Source organism: Cnephaeus nilssonii (genome assembly GCF_951640355.1).
Source record: "Cnephaeus nilssonii genome assembly, chromosome: 21".
In the NCBI taxonomy this organism is placed as follows: domain Eukaryota; kingdom Metazoa; phylum Chordata; class Mammalia; order Chiroptera; family Vespertilionidae; genus Cnephaeus; species Cnephaeus nilssonii.
In genome coordinates this window covers 3291251-3314580 of record NC_137092.1, presented here as the reverse complement: position 1 = coordinate 3314580, position 23330 = coordinate 3291251, and the positions used below count along the sequence as shown (strand labels likewise).

Below are 23330 nucleotides of genomic sequence, written 5' to 3'. Positions count from 1 at the left end.
AAATGAAAAACTATCCTCACTTATATAACAAAAGGTGAACATTTATGCAAGGGTTTATATAACCTGCTGGATAATCTTATTTTCCCCTCTAAAACAACTAAGTCCATCAGTGTTAAATGATTGATGAAAGTCATAATAAGTAACAGCATTTTTTTAACAAAATGGAACATCCCTGGAATATTGGTGCAGTATGAAATATATAAAGAACTATGCCATACAGTCTTTTATCAAAAGAAGATGAACACACACTCAACACAGTCTGCTAAAATATAATTCATTATACAATTAAGAACTTACTTTTGTAATACCGGGCATAAATGTTTAAAAAAGTTACACCCTTTGTTGGTGTTTTTGTATATGTACACCATTTCATATCAGCTTCCTTTTCTGTATGCCTCTGTAGATAGTGCTGGCTAAAATTTGTGCAGGACTTTATATATTTCAAAGCAATTTTGTACCCATTGTAGGCCTAGAAGGCTAACTTTAATTAGATACATAAATATCAAATACTTTCTCATTCATGTATTGGAAAACGCAATATTTCTAAATCTATGCTATGCATCACCTTTTCTTTCATTTTGTTCTAAGTTGCAATCACCAATCTAAGTTACAGTGACCTAGCTGAAGTGACTGTGAACACAAAAGTAGACACACCATTTCCTTTCTGTGATAGAACTCTTTGGAATCGCTAATATAGGCCTCAAGTTACCAAGAGCTTCATGGGCTTTCTTCCAGGAGGAAGGTTGTGTAAATGCCTATGAACAGAGAAGATGTGCTGTGGTCCATAATCTCATCAAGTTGATTGTATGCAAACATAAGACAGCTTTACTGTGAAACAAATGGCTTCCTACACACACTGTCAGAATTATGTTTCAGAAAAACTGTGCAATCTTATTTTATTTTTTAAGAATGACAGAGGAAGTATTAGGGTATTGGTGAATTTGTGTTGTTACAGCTTTTGTTTTTCAGTGGCCTGTATATGGGAGTTTTTTTGGTTTATTACTAAACTTGATTGTTCTCTACAAATGACTAAGCTTTTCTTAGGGCAAATAGGTTGTAAGTATTCGAAGATCATCTGTTTTCATTTGTAGCATAATTACCACACATTGCTTACTTCAGTATTTAAGTATGATCATCCATCACATTTCTCTGGCAAAGTTTCATAGAATCTGTCCTCTTATTAATTCACACATATGATAGCAGGCTAAACTAGATGCAATCTGATGCAAATCCTTGGCAATTATAATTTTCAGAAGTCTTGGATCCCAATTGAGATTTCTTGTATTAAAAATATGAAGTTTCCAGGGAGAGATTGGTAGAGGTTTTATGCATAGAACGTGTCTGATATCTCAAGCAATGTGTCACCTTTTTAATATGGAAGCAATGTTTATAGCTTCAATCCACATATTTGAATCCTTGGGAAATATCATTTCCAGAAAAATCAACAGAAGACGTAAACTCAAGAAGTGCTCTAAGGCCGTCGCTGTTTGAGAGGGAGGCGTCAGAGCGGTTGCCAACTCCTGCCCACCTTGTTATCCTGTAGAACACTTGCATTTTTCCAGCTTCAAAGAAATAAAGTTGCTTGAGAGGAGTTAAATGGTGCAGGGTGTAAGGGTTAGCCGTTCACTCTTTCTCTTGCTCCTAGGAGGCGGCTATTCTGCCTCTTTTCTTGAGCTCTAGAAAACAGAAGTGTTTGGAAGCTTAGGATAATCATTTTTCCCATTCCACTGTCCATCCATCACTGAATTCCCCCTCAGGCGTAAACAGGAGTCAAATCGACAGGGAAATTATATTTCTGGGTATCTCGGTGCGTGAGGGGAGAGATCTCAGCTGTGGGGAGTCACTAATGCAGTATCCCATTTATAAGGGAAAATAAAAAAGCCAGCCTCTTCCTTTATGTATGCAAATAGCATTTCCAGATGCTCAAACGCCCTAGGTAGAGAAACGCACATTTGTACTAACCAGACAGATTATTCCAATAGGCTATTCCTACATGACAGTGCATATGTGCCCATGGAACAGCTCCGGACTTGGTGCCTCGGACAGAAAACACACACGGGAGAGCCCGCCCTGCAAACTTAGTTGAAAGCGATCCATAGGATATCAAGTCCTCTGTCAATGACGGCAGAAGGTTCCAGGCGCGGCTGGTTTCATCATCCCGCGTCCCTCTTACGCTTACTTCCCTGCGGCTCAAGGTACCTGCACAGGCTGCACCCGAGCTGAGAGTCCATCCTCCTTTGGTTAACAAATTCCCCGCAAAATATCCACCCCCCCCCCGCCCCCGCCCCCGCCCCCGCCCCGCCCCGCGCCCCCAGGAGCTGTAGTGATGTCATATCCGTCGTCCAGGTCCCCACACCTCTCCAGGCGGCGCCTACTCCCTGGGTCTCTTTCTTGGGTCCAAACTTTTGAGGTGGACTGGCGAGGAGAGGCGAGGCGAGGGCAGGAGGGGCGGGCGGGCGCGCAGCTGGGAGGCACTTCAGCACCGCGGCCAGCGCCCGCTGCAGACGCCCCGCCAGGAGCTGCGGGCTGCGCGCGCGGTGAGCGGCGAGCGGCGCGGACTCCCAGCGCCGAGATGCCTGCGGAATGATCGCCCCCCAGGGCGGCTGCTGGGGCTGCTGCTGCCGCCGCCTCCTCGGTCTCCGAGCGGCTCTGGCTGGCGGGCGGAGGGTGCAGCTGGAGGGGAAGGTGCCGGTCTCCGCAGTGACCCTGGAGTGGCCACGGAAGAGGGAGTGAAGAGGGGGCACCGAACCCGGGTCAGGATGCAGGCGACGTCCCGCCTGCTCAATCTGCTGCTGCTGTCGCTGCTGGCTGGACTGGGTCCTTCCAAGGTAGGCACCATAGGTTCCCTCTGGGCTTGGAATCAATGGGCGATGGGAAACCAACCGACCCCAAATGCAAATAAATACACCCCCCCCACACACACACACACCCCTCAAAAAAAAAACCACACACACACAAAAAAAAACCGGCATGCAAGACGTCTGTCCTGGCTACCCTGAGATGCCCAGCGTTTGCCCAGGGCTTGGGTGATAGATAACAAGGTGAACTGCCTGCCTGCCTGCCCAGGAACAGCGCCTCCAGGTAGAGTCCAGGAAGGGGGGAGGGACCAGGACCGGAGGGAATGAGGGTGGGCAGCGGGCAATGCGGCTCTCCGGGGGTCCGAGCGCGCTAACGTGCTGGTGGGTGCAAGTCGCGGGGGTCATGCCAGGGAGTTAGCGGCGGAAACCATGACATGTGTCAGCACGGACGGGGAGATGGCGAAGGGAACCGTCTCTCTGTGGAGAGCCGAGGCGGGCTGTGTGCTTTTCCCGGCGGATCCGGGAGGGGAAGACTCCCCTGGCAGACGTGCTGCGGTTCGTGTCCAAAAGCACCCGCGATGCTGCTGGTGGCGCCCAGGGCGCAGGCGGCGCGGCGGGGGGCGGGCGGCGGTGACAGGGGCTCGTGTTCATGGGCTGCTTGCTTTCCCCGGAGGAACGAGGGGGCACCCAGGAAGTTCTGATTACCGCTGATAAGAGGCAGGAAGTGCGAGTCCTGGGGTTGGGGGGCGGGGAGGAGGTGTTGTCTGGCTGCTGAACTCTGAAAGGGAGCCAGCTCTGGCCAGGAGAGGGAAAGCGGAGGAAAATCCCGGGAAATGTTTGCAGGGAAAAGTCTCCATGACAAAGTGAGAGCATTGGAGAGCGTCAGCATGGTGCGATCATCTTCATTATACTAAGAAATTAGGCGTCTGGGTACGAAGAGTAAGAGCTACAATTCTTAAAAGGATGCCGCTTATTTCACTGGCCGAGAGCAATTGGACACAACTGGACAAATGATGCCATTTGAAGCTGTCTTTGGGGATATTGGGACGTTATTTATTTAAAGCTTTGCATCATCAATCTCTGTGGTGGAGATTCGTTTTCTTTTCATAATAGAATGAGAACTAATTAAGATGTAACCAGGCATAATCTACTGCTGTGGCGGGCCATGTTTGTAGGCCCAAGGTAGCGCATAGGGAAAAGTTAGAGTCACGTCCTGTAGACGCGTAGATATTTGCGTGCTCGTTTTGTGTCTAGAGAGACCTGATGAGCATCACATCATTTTATCTTCAAGCTCTGGTTGTGGTTCTCTTGCCCCTGAAATCTCCAGCGTGAATTCCACCTTGGTGATCTTAATGGACGGCGTTAAGGCATTCTGCACCTAACCAAAAAGTGTCGGCTTTATTTTCGTATTTTCTAAATCTGGTTTTTCTTTTCGCCTCTGGATCTACAGTGACACGTACCCACTGTCACTGTATTATGTTGGTTAAAATTTTAAATACGTTCCATTATGTACCTCACTTGAGATATTCTTGGTAAAACACTTTTTAAAACTGAACCCAATCACTGAATTACTGCAGGGGAGAGAAAAAATCACTGGACTTAACCTGAATTCTGTCATTCTTTAAAAACGAACTCATGTGCTATTTCTTTGATACCTTTAATGCATAAGCATCTTCACTTCTTTGTCCTCCGTTCTTTCCCACGTTAATATATATAAACAAAGAAAAGCTTCTATTAAATACTGAGATAATGCCTCCAGATAAATGACCCACTTTTAGTCAATACGAGCCTTTCTAGTATTGATAAGCTTATTTCTGGGTGTGCGACAATATAAAGCTTTTTGTGGATTTAACTGTGGCGGTTTGGTACAAATGAGTGAGAAGTTCAGGGAGGGAGGAGAGGAACACACATTAACTTTCCAAACTGTCCCTTTCAGCTTCTAGACACTGCCCCACAGTGTGCAGAGAGGAGAAGACGCCGCTTGTCCCAGGCCGCATGTGACATTAGAGAGAACATCAGCATGGTCATTAAGTGTTTCTGGATAGGGAGAGAAAAATATTGCTTAAAAAGTGAATAAAAGCTACTTTTGTATGTTTTCTCAAACTATTGTTGATCGCCAATCTATCACCCCACCCCATCTCCCATCACAAATGGCACCATTCAATTCTCAAAGTAATTGTCAACCTAGGAATTCTCTCAGGTTTTATTGATTATTATACTAACTACTTAAAGTTTTACTTAATAAAATTAATATTGATGATGGAAATTAAGTTTAGTAAAACCGAAATGAAAAATCCAATAATACCACGCAAGACCACAGTTTTGGGACAAATTAGTAATAATTAAGTGATGACACTGGGACGCACAGTCATTTTAAACAGCTGGTCTGTTAACGCTAACATATTAGGACTGACATCTTTCATAATAACATTTTAAAATAAATTTATTCAAGTGTGTTATTATGTTTATGTTTACAGTAAGCATATGTATGTCCACATATGGATACACTGACAAACCGGGAGAGCTCTTAAAATGGAGTAGGTTTTTTTTCATGTGTAGGATTATACCACATATGCCAAACGTTGGAAATCTAAATCGTAGAGGGAGCACATTGCATATTAATTTACCTGGAAACAAAAAGGCTTTCTAACAACATTACCAGTGCCACTTCATAAACACTATGTAGTATTAATGCTTATCATCATTTTACCTGAGATTGAAACTTATAGATCTTCTATGACATTTTATAAAGTGCTTAAGTATCGCCATCTTATGGTAAGATAAGTTACTTGAAACTCAATTTTATCTTTAAATTGTTAAAAAAAAAAAATGCCCAAACCTCTAGATTGATAGGATGAACTCACTTTCAGCATGTACTGATTACTTTCTTTCCTCTCATTTAATACATCAGAAAATTGGCAAGATCAGTATTTTCTTTCGACAAAGGAAGGCAATTCACCGCTAATTATTTGTATTTTTATGCAGACAGACGATCAATTTTCCTCTCAGGACAATGATGAGAATTATGTTTTCTTAATTAAAATCTTATTAACGAGTTTCCAGTTCCATTTGGAACTCACGGGTCTATCACTTTGCCTATTGAGGAGATATTAATTAATTTCATTTGTGATGGAGCGTCTGAAGTACAGGCCGCGTGCCAAGCCATCCTTCTCCCCGTAAGTTCTTTCAGAAAGTGAAAGCTTGTCGGAATTCGGGTGTTGCTTTTAGAGAGAAAGGACCATTTCTGTGCAGGAAATTGCTGAGGGCGGCTGCTAGATGGCATCTCTGTGCTTTTCAGGGGAAGGAAATGAGTCCAGTAATGACCTTGAGAGTAAGAGAGTGAGCCTTCCCCTTGTACAGGAGTTTTGGCAGACCGTTATTTGAATGTGATAATAAAATAGTAGCTGCCGTTCATCGCCGCCATGCGTTTCTCCGCTCTGCGGGGCTGGAGGCAGAAGAAAGGAGGGTACACAGGTTTCTAAGAGAACATTTACACCCGAGGCCCACACGGGAGTACCCGTGGCCACCGTCACGCGTGGCAGGGCCCGCAAGCGTTAAGCGGTCATACTTTTGTGAAAAACTACCTTGCAGAATGCCCCCGCCTGCTCACGGGGAGGAAGCCTTCATTATCTTCTTGCCTAGAAATAGATGGGAGAACTTCCCACCACAGTCCTCGCTCCCACCAGGGACCTGAGCCGTAACCATGACGCGGCAATAATCTCCAGGCACAAACGGCTCTTTCTGAACAAAGGAACCCAGGCACTCAGGACTCGCCTTGCGCGAGACGGTTGCTTTGGAGCCATATAAACACGAGGGGAACTAAGAGCACGGGGGTAATTATGCTGCCAAGGGCTCCTTAATGTAATGCCCCGTGTCTAAGTGCCTCCGTGTTAGAGAATTGCAAAAGAGAAGCATCGGGCTTACCCTGGCTACAGCTGGCTTTGTACACAAGCCTGGTTAAGGTTCCTACCATTTCTTAATGAAATCGAGAAAAAGCAAGAGCAGCCAGAGAAGCGAACTGAGATGGGTACCAGTCTCCTTTAAAACGCGCCTCAACTGGTCTCTCTTCTCCTGAACCCACGGTGTGCCAGGGAGGTCCTCTCTACCGCAGGATCGACTCAAATCAGAACAGCAAGTATGGACCGGACCGAGGGCACGTGGTGAGGCCTACGGTCACACCCCAGCGACCCTGATGTGGCAGGAAGCGAGAGCTCAGGGCAGCCCACCCATGTTTTGAAAGAGCAAGTGACTTTTTACTCTCATTTTCTCCCATCCTCCTGGCTCCTATTCCATTTTTACTTTGCAGAAATTATTCTTTTTCCCCCTCTTTCTCTTGGCAACTTGAAAAGGTTAGAATTGTACTGCTTTCCTTTATTTTTAAAATTACTGTTTCCTGTATTTTGCAACTATTCTCTTTAAAACAATGTTACTGGGACAATTTATTGATGCTCCGCTGAGAGTGAAAGCAGGGTGCAGTCGGCCCCTCATGTCTCATCCCTCTTTTGCCATCAAGACAATATATCCTTGAATGACTCTGGGGGAGGTGTGATCTCAGGCCTTCGCCTGTAAGACGAGGGGTCCGTCTGTTCTTAAAACTTCTTTGTTAAACTTTAGAATGACTGACTCTGCACCTCCCCCTCCCCCAAAACTCATATGTTGACCTACTGTCCAAAGTGATGGTATTAAGATATGAGGCCTTTGGGGTGATTAGGTCCTGAGGATGGGTCCCTCATGAATGTAATTAGTGCCCTTAGAGAAGAGGCCCCGGAGATCTAGCTCACCCCTTCCACCCCAATCGATTTAATACAAAAAATAAAATAAGATAAAATCAGATTTAAAAAAAAAAGCATGTCCACCTGAGTAACTCAAAAATTGATTCTTTTCTGAGTTCAACCCATATAGATAATATGAAGGGTAAAAAAAAAAAAAATAGAGGAGAGCAGGTATATAATGCCTAGGATAGACCTTACTCATGAACAACTAATATTTAAGAACTGTATTATCTCAAGAATACTTGCCATGCTATAGTGAGATTTGCCTTATTTTTCTTACTCATTGCAATTTTTTAAGGGAGGGCTGTCCAAGGTACAGGAACAGTTTTAGACCATCTCTATCGATAATGCCAGTCATTTTGCTAATAAAAGTACTCAAAGGTGTTGAAACTATTAAAAATACAGTTTTCTAGGAACATTTATCTTTTTTCTTATGCTTTAAATATAAGGTGTTGTGAAGCATATATCGCAAAGCTGTGCCTTCTGTCGTTGTCACAGCAAGCTTTCGGAAGAATAGAAATAAGTTCAGGAAGAGGATCCCGGGTGCTGGTGTTCCTGCTCTTGCCTCTCCCTGCAACGCTCTTTCTGCTTCTCCATATGTCACAAGTCTACCTACATTTTAGATGCAGCTCAAATGTCACTTCCCCCGTATATCCTTCCCTGACACTCCTCACACCGGAGAGGAGGTGACGCTGATAAACTGAGAACTCCTGCAAGAAAAGAATCGTGCTCTATTTGTCTCTGCACCTGCAGCCCCTGGCGCTGTGTCTGACAGAGTAGGTGTTCAATGAACAGACTGAATTGGATTTCCTTTCCACCCCCCCAAGTTTGCAAAATACTCTATTTCTAATCACTCTTGTCATACGTATCCCTTTCTTATATTTAATCATACATATCCCTTTCTTATATTTAATCAGATGTTTAATGTATTGTGTCTCCCCTGCTAAATTATACTGTGGCTGAGGGTAGGCTCTGTATCTTGATCATTATCTTATTCTTCCCTACCTAGCAACTAGCACAGTGTCTATTCAGGTAAGATTTTTTTAAAAAAACAACAACATGTTTTTATTGATTTTAGAGAGAGATAGAAACATCAGTGATGACAATCATCGACCGGCTGCCTCCCGAATGCCCCCTACTGGGGATCGAGCCTGCAACCCAAGCATTTGCCCTGAACTGGAATCAAACTGTGACCTCTTGGTTCATGGGTTGATGCTCAACCCCTGAGCCACACGGGCCCGGCTCAGGTAAGATTTTTAACAAGAAATGTTGAATGAACAGATGAATAGATAAAGTCAAGGAAGCCCTAAAAAACTTAAAATCCTGTGATAAATGATGCGTGGAAATAATCTCTTGGTTTGGCCCAGGCTCCCTTCATACCAGATAAACAGAGAAGAGAAGTACGACTGATTTTAAGAATCTTGGTTTCAAGGGCTTAAAATGATTCTATCAGGCCATTTATCTTGAAGAATGCTGCAAGATTATGCCTTTTTAAACTTTTGATTACTTTCCTGTCTTACCTCACCATCTTTAGTGTTATTACATCTGGTAACTCTGGGATGCTAGGACCTTGATCCTCTTGTGAATTACTTGCTGTGTTTCATGGCACTCTGTGGCAAAGTTCGTATTATCCTCGTATTCCTTGCTGTATGTATGTATCCATTTTGTTTGCATAGCTTTATAAGTTTGAATATCAACGAGTACTAACTATTTCACAACCTTTATTGGATGCCATGTCTTGCCTTATTGGAAAAATTAGTATTTTATCTGTATTTCTCTCTTTTTTTAGTGACTGTGTTATTTTTTTAAGGATGTAAAATATCCTGTTGAAATTATTCTCTTACTAGATATTCTTACACTGGTACCATAGAAAAAGTAATATCCATTCTGGATTTGTACTGCTAGGTGAACATACCATCACCTTACAGAATGACATCTAATGATTAAAAGCAAACACAGGTACAGTGGAGTTCGATTTATCTGAATTATAACTTCTAAGTATAATCCCAAATTCAAAATTTTAAAAATAATTCATTTTGTAGCTTAAAATGCTCTGGAAGGAAATGTCAGCAATAAAATTGTCTCACCATCTCAAGCCAACAGCTACCGAGATAACCCCCAAGAGAGGGCATGCATGGAGTAGGTGATTCTTTTTCTTTTTCAAACTACGTTGAAGGGGATTAAGACGCGTTATCCCACGATGATTAACTAGCATTCCTGGAGGGCACAAGCCCAGATGTCAGGAATGCCTCAAACAGAGCATCCTTGCTGGAAGTGCCAGCCACTGGCACCGGTGTCCCTGGTGAAACGCTGCTTTCAAAAGACACCGTCACTTCCGGGAAGGATGGGCGCCAATGGCTGCCCGGGGGATCATCTGCATTAGCACCGATGGCGAGTCTTTTTACACCTCCATGCACTGTGGCAGGATGACCCCATCTTTAGTGCCTAGCACCCCAGTATGGAACAGACTAAAATCCTGTGTGCTTCAGGACCCACCAGAGACTTTTTGATGGAGGTATCTATTATTTATGTCCTGCTACAGATATATTCTACTCTTGACAACAAGCTGAGTGATAGACAACGTCAGAGAGTGCGAGGACGGCAGTGTGATTGCCATCTACCTTAAAGCACCCTGGGGATGTGCAGGAGGAAGTGTATGGAGCGTTAGAAGCTCATGCCAAAGAAGTAGTGATTGTCACGTGATGCCTCGAAACTGGGCATGCGATGGACTGAATTTACTCGGTGTCTCTCATAGGCAGCAAAGCCTCATGACCCCATCCCCACCCCTGCCATCCGTCAAAGCAAGAAAAGATTCCATGTCCAAATATTCATCCTGAAACTACAGTGGAATAATACTTGAAGAAGTGATGGAATCATAAATGAGCTTATGTGCATCTCGGATGTGAACAAAAGATAGTTAAAAGAAAAAGAAGGGTTGAGGGGAAATAATGATTTGTTTACATGTAGGGGATGGAGCTTTTAGAGATGGGGCATAATATCTGGCAATGTGTATTGAAGCATCGCAAGTGAAGTTTATTCTCCCTACCAACACCACACACACACACACACAATGATGGTATCCATTCATCTGAGACCTGGTTACCCTTCTATTAGTAACTGTTGTGTTGGCATTCACTTTTAGAACAAGGTCTCTAATTAGTTCACTAATGTTTAATGTCTTTTAGTAAGAAGAACTAGAAGGAAGGAAAAGGCAGAAATAAGAGCTTCAATCAGGTCCTTTTCCTTTCTTTACTTGCATCTCAATTTTGCACATGGAGAGGCAATAGGAACCTGATTGCATTTGTATGTAATCATTGCTTTTGGAAAAGCTGCCGCTCAAGGGACTCAACCGAATTAATATTACCTTAACATGCAAAATAAAGATCAAGAAAGAGAGAAAGCATACCAAATCGGGGCAAATTATGCACTAATGAGGAAACTGGACAGAGAACTAAATTAGGAGAAAAGCTGGGCAGTAGCATCAGCTCTTCAGATGTCCAGTTGTATGGCTTTGGGCAACTTACTAAATTGTTCTACAGAATCAGATGTAGAGAAACACCTAAAAGATGGAGGAAGGGGCCTAAAGCCAAGGAATGTGGGCTGCCTCTAGACATTGGAAAGCCAAGAAAATGGATTCGCTAAAGCCTCCAGAAAGAAATACAGCCTCGCTGACACCGATTTTAATGTCATAAGACTGAGTTCAGATTTCTGCTCTCCAGAACTGTAAGATACTAAACTTGTGTTGCTTTAAACCACTAAGTTTATGGCCATTTGTTACTAATTACTGAAATTCTGCAGCACAACAAAAAATTTCTTTTTTCTTTTCTTTTTTTTTGCTGATTTGACGAAAAAACTGGTATAATTTTGATTCATTCACACCAACATTGTTGTGCTGGCTGTTGACATTTTTGTATCTGACAATCTAAGAGAAAGGGGGTCAGTGCCTATGATTAGTCATGTATTGCATGTTTTAAAAATTCTCATGGTAGACTGGTTGAAAATCGCTGATCTGGATGATAGTCATTAATGTGTAAATAAGCACAAAATATAAGTTAGCCAAATAACAGTAGTGTCTGTGCTTGTCGGAGTTAAGATTGAAGAGACCATACCTGGAAATTACAGTGAGGTCTAAAAATTATCAAGTAGGTTAGGCAAAATAGAAATAAGAATTGCTTGTTAAAGAAGACTAATTAGATTCCACATAACTCTAATCGATCTACATGACAGGTTACGGTGTCCCTAGGTGACATCTGTAAGACGCACGGTAAGCCTTTTTGTTGTTTCCATTAGGTAAAGTCCGCCTAGAGAGCCTCGCCCTCAATCTAAACGGTTGTCATTTCACTTACTTGCCGGCATTGGACTTCTGAAAGCATTGGATGTCAAATGTTTATACTGGATTTGTAATCGGCAGTGAAAATACAAATAAATTGGCTGCTCTGATTCAGTAAAACGAGGATGACGGCTCCTTCTTTTTCATCAGTCAAATCTGATCCGCCGAAGGCATTGGCATGTCTTCAGATGAAAGCAATTTTGTTGAGGGAACCAATGCATGGTGCACAACAAAGGCGCCGTCAAACACGATGAGGGCTCGGCGACATTCCATAAAAGACAAGCCGGAGCCACCCCCTTTCATGTGCAGTAGAGGGGGTGAAATGTTGTGTTGTTGAGTTTACTTATTTAATTTAAAATAACGGAGATTTGTTCTTAGCTTTACAACAATTTGCAATGTAAAGAAAATAATTAGTCCAAATAATGGATGATTCCCAATGATCGTAATTATCACCTGTGATAGAGTCGTCCATTGACAGTCATACTGTAATAGTTTTTTTCAACAAATGGTCATGCCTGGCACTATTGTTGGAGTTGGAGATAAGAGAATTTTTAAGGAGTAACAGTTATTACTCTCCAAAGCCCTTAGCATTTTCTACTGGAAGATTTGTGCAGGTGTACTTATTGTTCTACTGTATGCTGCTCTACAACAGACACTTGTCTAGGAGACAAGCAGGGGAGCGGCAATGGACATCTACGGGGGAATAAAAGAACATTTCTTGGGGAAGGTGATGCTTAAAGGAAGATCAGTTTGACAGTGAAGGGAAGAAGGAGTATTCCATTAAAAGGCAAGAAGTCTCAAAGGAGGACCTATGTAATACTTTCAACAATAAAGATTTAAATGTATACATACACATATATGTACATATATAGAGCTATATATATATAAATATCTCTGTATTTTATCTATCTATCTATCTATCTATCTATCTATCTATCTATTCTCATCTCTATCTACCTAGGTAGTTTTGTAACCACTACCTACTTTAATAATCAGAACATAAATTACTGAGAAGAATCCTAACACATATCTTAACACAAGATCCCTATGATGTCACTGTGATTGTGTGTCCCTGCCTCATCCACGTCATGCTCATTAGTCTCCCATGAAAGTCATGACTGAAGATGTTTTACATTGTGCATTTTGTCACCACCATCATATATGAACATTATTACTCAATTACTAAAACTATTGTTATCCTTTGATAGCAAATTTGTGGTTGGAATGGTTTTTCCCAAATAAAGAATCTTCTTCTAGATCTTCATCGAGTTACAAGATAATTCTGGCTTAGTTCAATTGGCCTGGAATTTGGCATCACCTCAAACTGTTACTCAGATTGCATACTGATTTCAAATTTTATTGACAAGTGGGTTTCTTTTAATGATGTAAATTTATTCATTTTGGATTAAGAGAAATTTCCTTTTTTGCCTTTCTTATTTTTTCTCTGCCTTTTCTTTTTCACATTTTCTTTCTTCTATTCATTCAAAAATGCAATAAAATTCTATCATAATGTTAAAATTGGAGCCCCAAAGTTCAAACTGCATGAAATGGATAGCCATGTTACAACAAAGATCACAGAATGAGTACTGTCAGTCTGTTACGGAAGTTTGGGCCAATCACCAGTTTGCATGACACCCACATCACTAGGGGAGAATGGGGAAAGATTTTCCCTGTATCTTTCGAATTTCTCCAGATTAGAATAGACAGTGGAAAGGTGTGCCACTCCCCACCCCCTCAGCCTGGGCTTCATTTACCTAAGAAGTCACATCCTACTCAAGGAAGGACTCATTCATTGAGTCTTGGAAATCAATCTATAATAATAAAAGCATAATATGCTAATTAGACCAGATGTCCTTCCGGACTAAGCTGGGGCTGCAGCCGCCATGGCTGCGAGGGAGGGATCCAGGCAGTCACTCGCGGCTGCGAAGGCCTACTCTTGCACGAATTTCGTGCATCAGGCCTCTAGTATCATATAACGAGGAAAGGAGGGCTGGCTGACAGCCAGTGGGCTTGTATATTTTAACCATATTTGGCAAAACTCTACTCTGAGAATTCTTTAAAGCAATATAAGAAAGTTGTATGCTGACTGACATGGGGCTATCAGTGCCGAACAGCAACTTCCCATGTCCAAGAGAATATATCATTTCAGCTCCACCAAAGCCGCACAGGAAAAACAGGGTTCGTGTTTGTTTTTGCAATTAATCCTGAGATCAAAAGAAAATCTTACTTCAATGTGCTGTATTAATGAAAAGAAATCTGTAGTTTGTCATACTTGGCAATTTATTTGCGTCTAGAATACGCCTAAGGAGACATGGCTCACATATGGCTCTCAATCTATTATATGAGGTCTTTCTAATCATCCAACAGACGTAAAAGAAGAAAAATGTTAAGTTTAGCTTTATGTGACAAAAGCAAGGAAAAAAAAGATTTATGTGACTCACATTCTTCTCATTTCCCTTGCTATGGGATGACATTACGAGAGAGTAAAAGGAATGTGTGAGGTACTATAACATTGGCATTGAGCTAAGAGTCTGGAAATAGGAAAATCAAAGCAGGTGCCTGTGTGTGCGTGTGTGTGTGTGTGTGTGTGTGTGTGTGTGTGCACGCATGTGAAGGAGGGAAAGTTTCATCTGAAAACTACGAGAGTAAATCTCAACCATCCAAACTAATTATGTTAATTATAGAAGTGAACAGCATGAGCTACAAAATATTTTTAAATGCCTCTTATTTCCAAATCACATAATAAGCTAAGTTCGTCCTACAACTGCATTTGAAAAGTGAAGCCTAATAGAGGTCCTTAGAACTCATTGTAAAACAGATGAGATGACTTTCAAATTATCCTGTCCATTAAGTGAACATGGGTGATTTAAATTTCCCACGAAAATTCAGTTTACACTAAGTAAGCTCATTTCCTTCTTTACTTGCTTCTTTTCTTCCTTTTTGGTTTTTATGCAAAAAAAACCCCACAAAAAAAACCCATCATATTTGACCGCTGTCACAATTAGTATATGGTCCAAATGACCAAAAAAAATGCAATAAATAACGTTTCTTGATTGAAATTATAATAAATTACTTGTCTTGCTTGAAGCATGTAACTTCTATGTGAAATCATGTGGTTCTCAGTAATAAAATGGTGAACATAAGACCTCCCTTGTGGGTCTAGGTGAAGTTTAAATAAGGGAACATTTTGAACCATCAAGTACTGCCTGGCATTTAGTAAGTGCTAAATAAATGACAGCTTATTTTTCAGTAAATTAGTGTTCAAAATATAATGTGTGTGCCATACATTCTACTTCTTACCTACTGTGCTATTTGTATAACCTGACATCACTCATTTGGCTCATGGAATTGGCCGTGGGTTAGGTGCTGCTGGGGTACTGTCAGCCCTGAATCTGCTTCACCCACACCCCAGACCCAGAGATCAGTTTTGGCTTGATCCCCGCAGGCCAGGCCGAGGGACCCCACTGGTGCACGAATCCATGCACCGGGCCTCTAGTATGAAAATAAAAAAGATATTCCTTTCAGAACACTCTACCTGCTCCTGACCCCATCCTTTCAAATCTCTGGAACACTGATGTGAAAGTATATTTAAGGAAATATAAGAAAACGAAAGCAACAATGACCCTTCAAAACAGAAAAGGCTACATCTGTGGGAGCAAATCGACAGCACAACTCTCAACTATATTTTTAAAGAATAAAACCGGTGATTTACCATGAGGGTTAACAAATGGGGGTGGAAGGAGGCACTTTTCTATTCTCTGTCTTTACTTCCTGACAGATCCTCTCTCATTGCTTGAACGTGACAGGCTGGTGTTGAAAATTCTTTCCCATGGAGTAGAATAGAATTGGACAAACAAATGATCCCTAAAGTCCCCTCCAATTCAGAGATGCTTTTCAGTTCAACAAATCTTTGCTAAGAATTGTGTTCCAATTTGCTATGCTTTTTGTAATCATGTCCCATTTGGTATTTATCCAGAACCCTAGTAAATGCTCAAGGGAAAGAGAAATACAAACAGATCTAAACTTCAGTTGACTTGTGGTCCAGCTCTTTAGCAACCTAAGGTATCTCCAAGAACTAAGAGTCATTCAAGATGCCAGAAGAGAATAAAATCAGTCCATGGATCATCTGAGAACTTTCAATGGTTACAGGGAAAGTATTGGGGATGAGGAAACCCCCTTGATTGAAACTCCCAAATGAATATTATTTCATTTCAAATCCTTTGCACTCTCCCATGCCGGTAAAAGGTGTTAATTCTAGTCCTAGCACAATTGTTAATACACATAGTTTGCATCACCACCACTGAGATTTCCAGAAAGTAAAATTTCTAGTTTATTGTCACCCAGTTTTTATTGAAAGCATTTTTGAGAGCAAATAATTCAGGGAAGGTTGTTTAAATACAGGGTGTCCCCCAAAATTGTATACACACTTTAACAGCTGATAGCTCAATTTTGAAACTGAAATGTATTCGAATAAACACTGCCTTTATAATTACTCAAAGTGTGTGTATACAATTTTGGGGGGGACACCCTATATACCAATGTCCAATCAGACTGTCCAGGGGCTAGGGATGTACACTGCTATAGGTAACCTCAATTTCCTTACATATAAATAATTTCAGGATAAAGCGAAACCTGAGACTGTTTGGGGAAGCATAGGATAGGATACTTCCTGGCAGTATCTGGAACACGGTAAGACGTGGACAATCAGTACAGACGCTAACACCAATTATAGCCCGATAGCTAGTCTATTGTTGGTATTAGTACTGTTGTCTGAGTGCGCGATTGTCTCTTTTTAGGCTACCGATTATGTAAGCCCTCTCCATGTGTGCTTTTTACCAGAGGGAAAGGGCGTGGGCGCAGCTCACCATCAGTAATCCGCCCACTGCTGGGCATCCCTCCAGCGAGCAGATGGCCCTGCAGTGCACCGGGGCGCCTGGAACTCGCCTGCAGGTACCACCAGGTCAGAGTGCCTCACCGGGGGTTTAACCAGGAAACCGAGCCATGTGCAGCTATCTGCTTATGGACTGGGTACGTTTATTTTAAAAGCTGAACGAAAAGGCTACACACAAGTCACTAATTGCAAATCGACTCTATTGCGTCCTAGCGTTTGGGGGACTTCTATCTCAATCTTTGTTCTGTCCTCTCTCTATTAATTTTTCAAGGAGCTTAAAATGCCCCACTGGAATTTAAACATGTCCGTTAAGCGACAACAATGCTTTTGTGAACACGAAGCAAATCCTTAAAGCTTGCCTCTCATTCCTCCAGGACTTGCCTTCCTACACGGATTTTTTAAATGCTCTTTCTGTCATTTTTACATATTGCGGTCCCTCCCTTTCCAGCTCTCCGTGTCTGTGTCGTGTGCTGCCTCTTGTGTTCTACATGTTTTTACCTGGAGACCGTGCCCTCTATGCAATGAGCTACATTCCGCTCTCTTCCTCGAGCTTTCGGTAACTTCCATCTCTATGTAATAGCAAGCTCTTATCTCAAATGTTGGTGTTTCTTATTGTTTTTGCAAACGGTAATAATAAGTGGTTTGCATTTTCTGTGCCAATGGTCACAAAAGACAAAAAAAGAGCCATTTTTATCCTCAAGAAACCGTGATATTTTTTTTTGGGGGGGGGGGGGAAGGACCTCAAGTCAGAAAGCCACCAGGAAAAGCAAATTAATTCAGCTACTTTGTGAACTCCTCCATCTACAGCAAAAAAAAAGATGTATTTCAAAAACATAAAGGCTTTAAACATGCTTTTACTATTAATTCTTTAATACCCAGAGAATAACGCTTGTGGCCCCATACAGTCGAAAGCATCGGGACACAGAGAATAAGCTCACATTCATTTTAAAGACTGAAACCATGTGTGTGGTCACTCCTTTCTGGCCATGGGACTGGGGAGGTGTGCTGTGTCACTTTAAATATCCACCTGAATGTCACCTGACAATAGCCACACCACTGTCCCAAACAGCAACTGTTTGCCTGGGAGAAACCGAGAGATGGTCCATGGCCTTGGGGTAGTAACCGAAGCAAGCAGCTCCTGCCCCAGCCTAAAGGGGGAAGAGGGGCTAGCAGTTACCCCGCAGGGAGAGACACACCTGTGGGAGAGGTTCACCCCAAATAAACGGAGACTTGGGGTAAAGGCAGAGAGTTGGAGGAACAAATATATCGACTTGGCTTTCCTCCTGCTCCTGAGGTCCTTCCAGTACCTTCCATTGCCCAGATAAGGCCCCTCCCCCAAACACTCTGCAGGAGGAGGGGGTGGAGCAAGGCCCTGGAGGTGCACATTACAAACAGGTACCTCCCTGGTCGGGTGGCGCAGCTGGTTGGAGCATCGTCCCATATACCAAAGCGTAGCAGGTTCGATTCCTGGTCAGGGCACGTACCTAGGTTGCAGGTTCGATCCCCGGTGGAGGCGTGTACAGGAAGCAACCGATCGATGTTTCTCTCTCACATCAATGTTTCTGTCTCTCCCTCCCTCCCTCTCTCTCCCTTCCACTCTCTTTAAAATTCAATCAAGCATATCTTGGGGTGAGGATTAAAAACAAAACAGAACAAAAATACAGGTGCCGCTATAGTAAATGAGGATTTGGGGTGTACTGGAGCGAAGGAGTACTCTCAATACAGATGTTGTGCTATTTGAGCTAATAAGAAAGTACGTTGAAACTATCACCACTCCCTGAGCTCCTCCCCAGAATGAGATAGTTACGGGTTTTGGTGTGGGACCCAGTGACTCTCAACTCGGCAGCACAGACACAGGACATCTGGGCCGGTACGCGTCTGCCAGATGGCGCGGATGCTCGGAGATCTGGGCGGCTAATTTTACACAATAACTGCTTCTAATAGGAGTTTTACACTGAAACCTCTGACACGCTTCTACCAGGAGTTGTACTGCCAACTCGGGCTGCAATAAATGTGCCTGATTTAATAGCTAATTCTCCAGAAATATCACTTTTTTTTTTTTTTTTGCTTCCCTTCAAAATCTTTGCCCTGTGCAGCCACTCACATTTTAATCTTACAGCCTTCATCCTTCTTGACCATTTTCCTGCCCCGAGAGGTAGTTCCTGTCACCTGGGCATTTATATACCACTGCGCCTCATCTGCGCGGTCCTGGCCCATCAGTCAGCAGGTACGCTCTGCTGCTTTTGGTGTTTATGGTCATTCATGGTGCAAATCCCAGCTACTGTGAGCTGCCTCCCCAAGTAAGCTCTCTGGGTACCAAGTTTTGTTAGTGCTTTGGATACACAATTATGTAGGTTTGGGGTGTCGTCCCAAACCCATTGTCCCCATAAGCACTGTTATTTTTAACTAGAGGCCCGCTGCACGTACTCATCCAGGGCGTGCCCAGCCCGTCTCGCCCAGTCCCGATCGGCCTGACCCCAGCAGCAAGCTAACCTACCGGTGGGAGCGTCTGCCCCCCGGTGGTCAGTGCGCATCATAGTGACTGGTCGAACAGTCTAAGGAACGGTCGGACGCTTAGCATATTAGGCTTTTATTATATAGGGTACACAGTTTTGCAGAACACGGGGTTCTTCAAGAATCCAGGTATCATGTTATAATACTTTTAGTAACCTCTGTAGAGAGATTACCGGTACATACACTGGTGTTATTTGAATTATGACTAAGTCTTTCTTGCTTGGATTTCCTTTGCTTGAAGCAACTTTTGATAATTATTGGTCAGTCCCATGCAAACATCCAATCCCCTTGTCATAGTTCTCATGAGGAATTGTGAATTTTCATTTTTGTTACATATGTCAGTCTCTTATGAGTTTGGTTAACTCATATCAGCAAACAACAGTTCCATCCATTCTAAGTACTAACAAGACTGAGTTTCTATGCTTAAAAAAACACTGACGACTGGATTCTGAACTCCAAGCAACTAAGTGAGATTAAGACCACCTTAGAAGGTCGTGACTCAGCAGCCATCTAGCCTCGTCTGAGACTGGCCCGCCTTTCTACCTCGCGAGGCAACCTTTGTAAATGTCTAATTTCTGTATTGCAACACAATGGAGACTGATCTTTGATTCAAACTCCCAACTCTGGACCAATCAGTTAACCTCTCTAAGTCTAATGTTCCGCATGAAGAAATGATATTTAGGTACCACTGACAGGGCTGCTGTGAATGTGTCATAAGCCCAGCACAGTGCTGGGAGTGCCCAGTGCTTGGTAAAGTACACCCGTTAGGATAGTTCTTGATGGCAATGCATCCCATTTGTGCCAGTCTCTTCCCACCAAAATGCCTCCAAAGTCAACAGAGCTTTAACAAGCAAAAGGAAGGGGGATGGGGGAAGGAAGGAAGGAAGAAGGCATTGGGAATTTAGAAGGATGTGGTTTTGAAGTCTAAGACCTATTCAGCTTTATATTTCTAACTCCTAGAATATTGGACAGTAAATGAAATTTATTTCTGTAGTATTGCTGAAAAGAAAAGCGGTATCAATAATATACATTGTAGCCTCAGGTAATTCTTAGGGGTCCAGAGCACCTCCTGGGGCTATCGTATTGGTGGAAAACTTTATAACTACCTTATCCAAATTTTCATTCTTAAGTTAATTAAAAGATAATGCATGCTCTATTCAAGATTTTTAAAAATCAATTTTCTCCAACAGTCTACTCTCATGCCTATAGATTTTAGCCAGGAATCTTCCTATGTCTTCTCCCAATCCAATCTTCAGTGCCTGCCCAAAGAGAGCAAATGGGGCCACATTCTAAACTTGGGATGATCAAGAGCTTACGTCCTGAAGAAAACTTGAGATTCATCTCATCTTTATGCCCTTCTGACCCCAAGACCTATAATGTAGTATTCTCAAAGGACTCTGAATTGGTAAGATCCTCTTGATATTAACACCGGTAAGTTGTCTGAGTTGGGAAAACCAGTAGACCTGTCTGAGCCCATTTTCTCTGAGTAAAATGGAACCGGTAACATCAGGCATGCCTACTACTTAACAGTGTGGTGAAGGTCCACTGTGAAAAATGTAATCCATTACGATGGGCTACATAAACGGAAGAGTGTATCACCGTACTAAAACGGTAACGATTTTTTGATGTGAAATTCAATAAAAAAAATTCCAAGCTAATAAAAGCAGTACATAAAATTAACATGTAGTTCAAATTGTCAGTATTAAGTAGAGCATAAAGTCTGTTTTTCTCATCAAACTTTTAAAAGTGTCCATGTTCCAGGGAAATCAGGTTGGCCACTCCAGGCTCAAAAATCCAAGGCACAACAGGTCATCTAAACCCTTCAGCCGCCAATGCCACCTCCTGAATGGAGCAATCTAAACCATCGGCCTACAACGCTACCTCCTGAATGTGCCCATCTAAACCATCGGTCACTGATGCCGTCTCCTGAATGTGACAACACTCTGAAGGCCATTCATTTAGCCCCATCAATCACCGCTTAATTCCATAGTCACTGTATCCCTTCCTGCTGGGCGCTCACATTTGATCTGGTTGTTGGTTAAATGCAAGCATTGTATTTCCATCTTTCCTCTCCCCTGGGACATTTCCTGCATTAAACACAGTTAAGAAGAAAGTGTTGTCTAAAGTTTCTCCAATTTCCATTCTCACTTCCTTACCATTCCTTGATATATGATGCTTGGAACTGGTGATTTGTCCATGTTAATAGTCTCTAGCCTTTTAAGAACCCACAATGTGATCCTTTCACTTCCCAATTACTCAGTTTCTTCCCAGAGAGACCTCATTTATGTAACATCGAGCCTTTATGATTTTCTTAAATGTCAAAGGGAAAAGAGAGAGTCCATGAAACTTAAGTATTAACTACTCTTTCATTTCTGTAGCCATTCTTTGGTGCCACAGCAAGTCATATGTATTATCTCAGCCATACTTGGCAATAAAATTAGGAACGATTCGATTTTTAAGTTATGCTCTTAACAGAAAATCAGGTTGGATTTTTACATCTTATAAAATTTATTTTTATTGATTTCAGAGAGGAAGGGAGAAGGAGAGAGAGAGATAGAAACATCAATGATCAGAATCATTGATTGGCTGCCTCCTTCACTCTCCCTACTGGGGATCAAGTCCGAAATCCGGGCATGTACCCTGACAAGGAATTGAACTGTGACCTCCTGGTTCCTAGGTCAATGCTCAACCACTGAGCCACACTAGCTGGGCGGATTTTTACATTTGTGACCTATGAATTCCTCTGTGTGGTTTACTGCAGAGATGGTGATTTCCATTTGCATTCAGTTGGCTGGGTAGCTTTCATACTGTCCCTTCGGTGTTTCTTAATCTACTTGGCACTGTCTCTGGTGCCCGGGTGAAGAGCATTAGATGGGTATTCCAGTCTAAGTGCTCTCCAAACATCCTCCACAAAACACAAACACCAAAACAGCAACCAAAACACCAAGTAAAAGGCTTTACTTCCTGCACTTGGAGTAGAAACTCCGAGTCTGTAACCACAGCTGGATCGAGCTGCCTCAGGTCTGGAACAACAGCTTCTCAGGGGGGTGATTAGCGCCGGAGCCGCCCTCCGGGTGCACACCTCCGTGTCTTACCTGACCAGGAGGGCGTGGATTGCCCACTGAAAACCACCTGCTCTGATGGCACGCCTCCCAAAGCACTACATGGGCCTTTTGTATTGGACACAATTAGACTGCCTGAAACCACAAGATACTTACGAAGACATAAGTGCAGACAACGAAAGGAAATAATTGAGTCTAGAAGCTTATCAACCTAATTTCATGATGATGAGAGAACTGGTTGAACTGCAAAGTGGGAAGATGGTCGGAAAGAGAAAAACCGATGAGAAGTGCTCTGAAAGGTTCCTCCTCCCAGCAACCAGAGAGGCAGGAGAAGCATCACCCACCTGTCCACATTCCCCCACAAGGTGTGCCATGAGCTAATGCCCCTGCGAAGGCACTCGCTTCGCTCGCTCGGTTAAGAATGACATTGCTGCCCTGACTGGTTTGGCTCAGTGGATAGAGCGTTGGCCTGCAGACTAAAGGGTTCCAGGTTTGATTCTGGTCAAGGGCATGTACCTTGGTTGCGGGCACATCCCCAGTAGGGGGTGTGCAGGAGGCAGCTGATCGATGTTTCTCTCTCATCGATGTTTCTAACTATCCCTCACCCTTCCTCTCTGTAAAAAATCAATAAAATATATTTAAAAAATCAAAACGAATGACATTGCTCACTACTCTACCAAGACCCAACTACAATTTCATAACTTCGGTTCCCCTTTCTAGTCCTTATATTGCAGACTCATCTACTCAACAGATTATCCGCTTCCTGCCCTGTGGCCTCATGGCGCCTGGTTTATCCCTCCAGTCTGACACGACATGGCTAAGTAACTACCTTTATGTTTTGCATATGTGTATATGCCTCTCCGAGTAGATTATGGGCTCTTAAAAAGATGGAATTAGTTTAGCCATCTTTTACCCCTGACACAGATAAGGTCTCATAAATTTTCAATATCAATCATTTTACAG

General features: G+C 42.7%; 1 protein-coding gene across 1 annotated transcript in view; it reads left to right on the top strand.

Annotated features, from left to right (window-relative positions):
- Positions 1–2759: 2759 nt before the first annotated feature.
- Positions 2760–23330, top strand: part of OLFM3 (olfactomedin 3) — a gene marked incomplete at both ends in the record, with an annotated part of 88139 nt that continues 67568 nt past the window's right edge. Inside the window, one exon of the mRNA XM_079762115.1 lies at positions 2760–2828. Coding sequence (XP_079618241.1) covers positions 2760–2828 — 69 coding nt within the window. The remainder of the gene's footprint in view (positions 2829–23330) is intronic.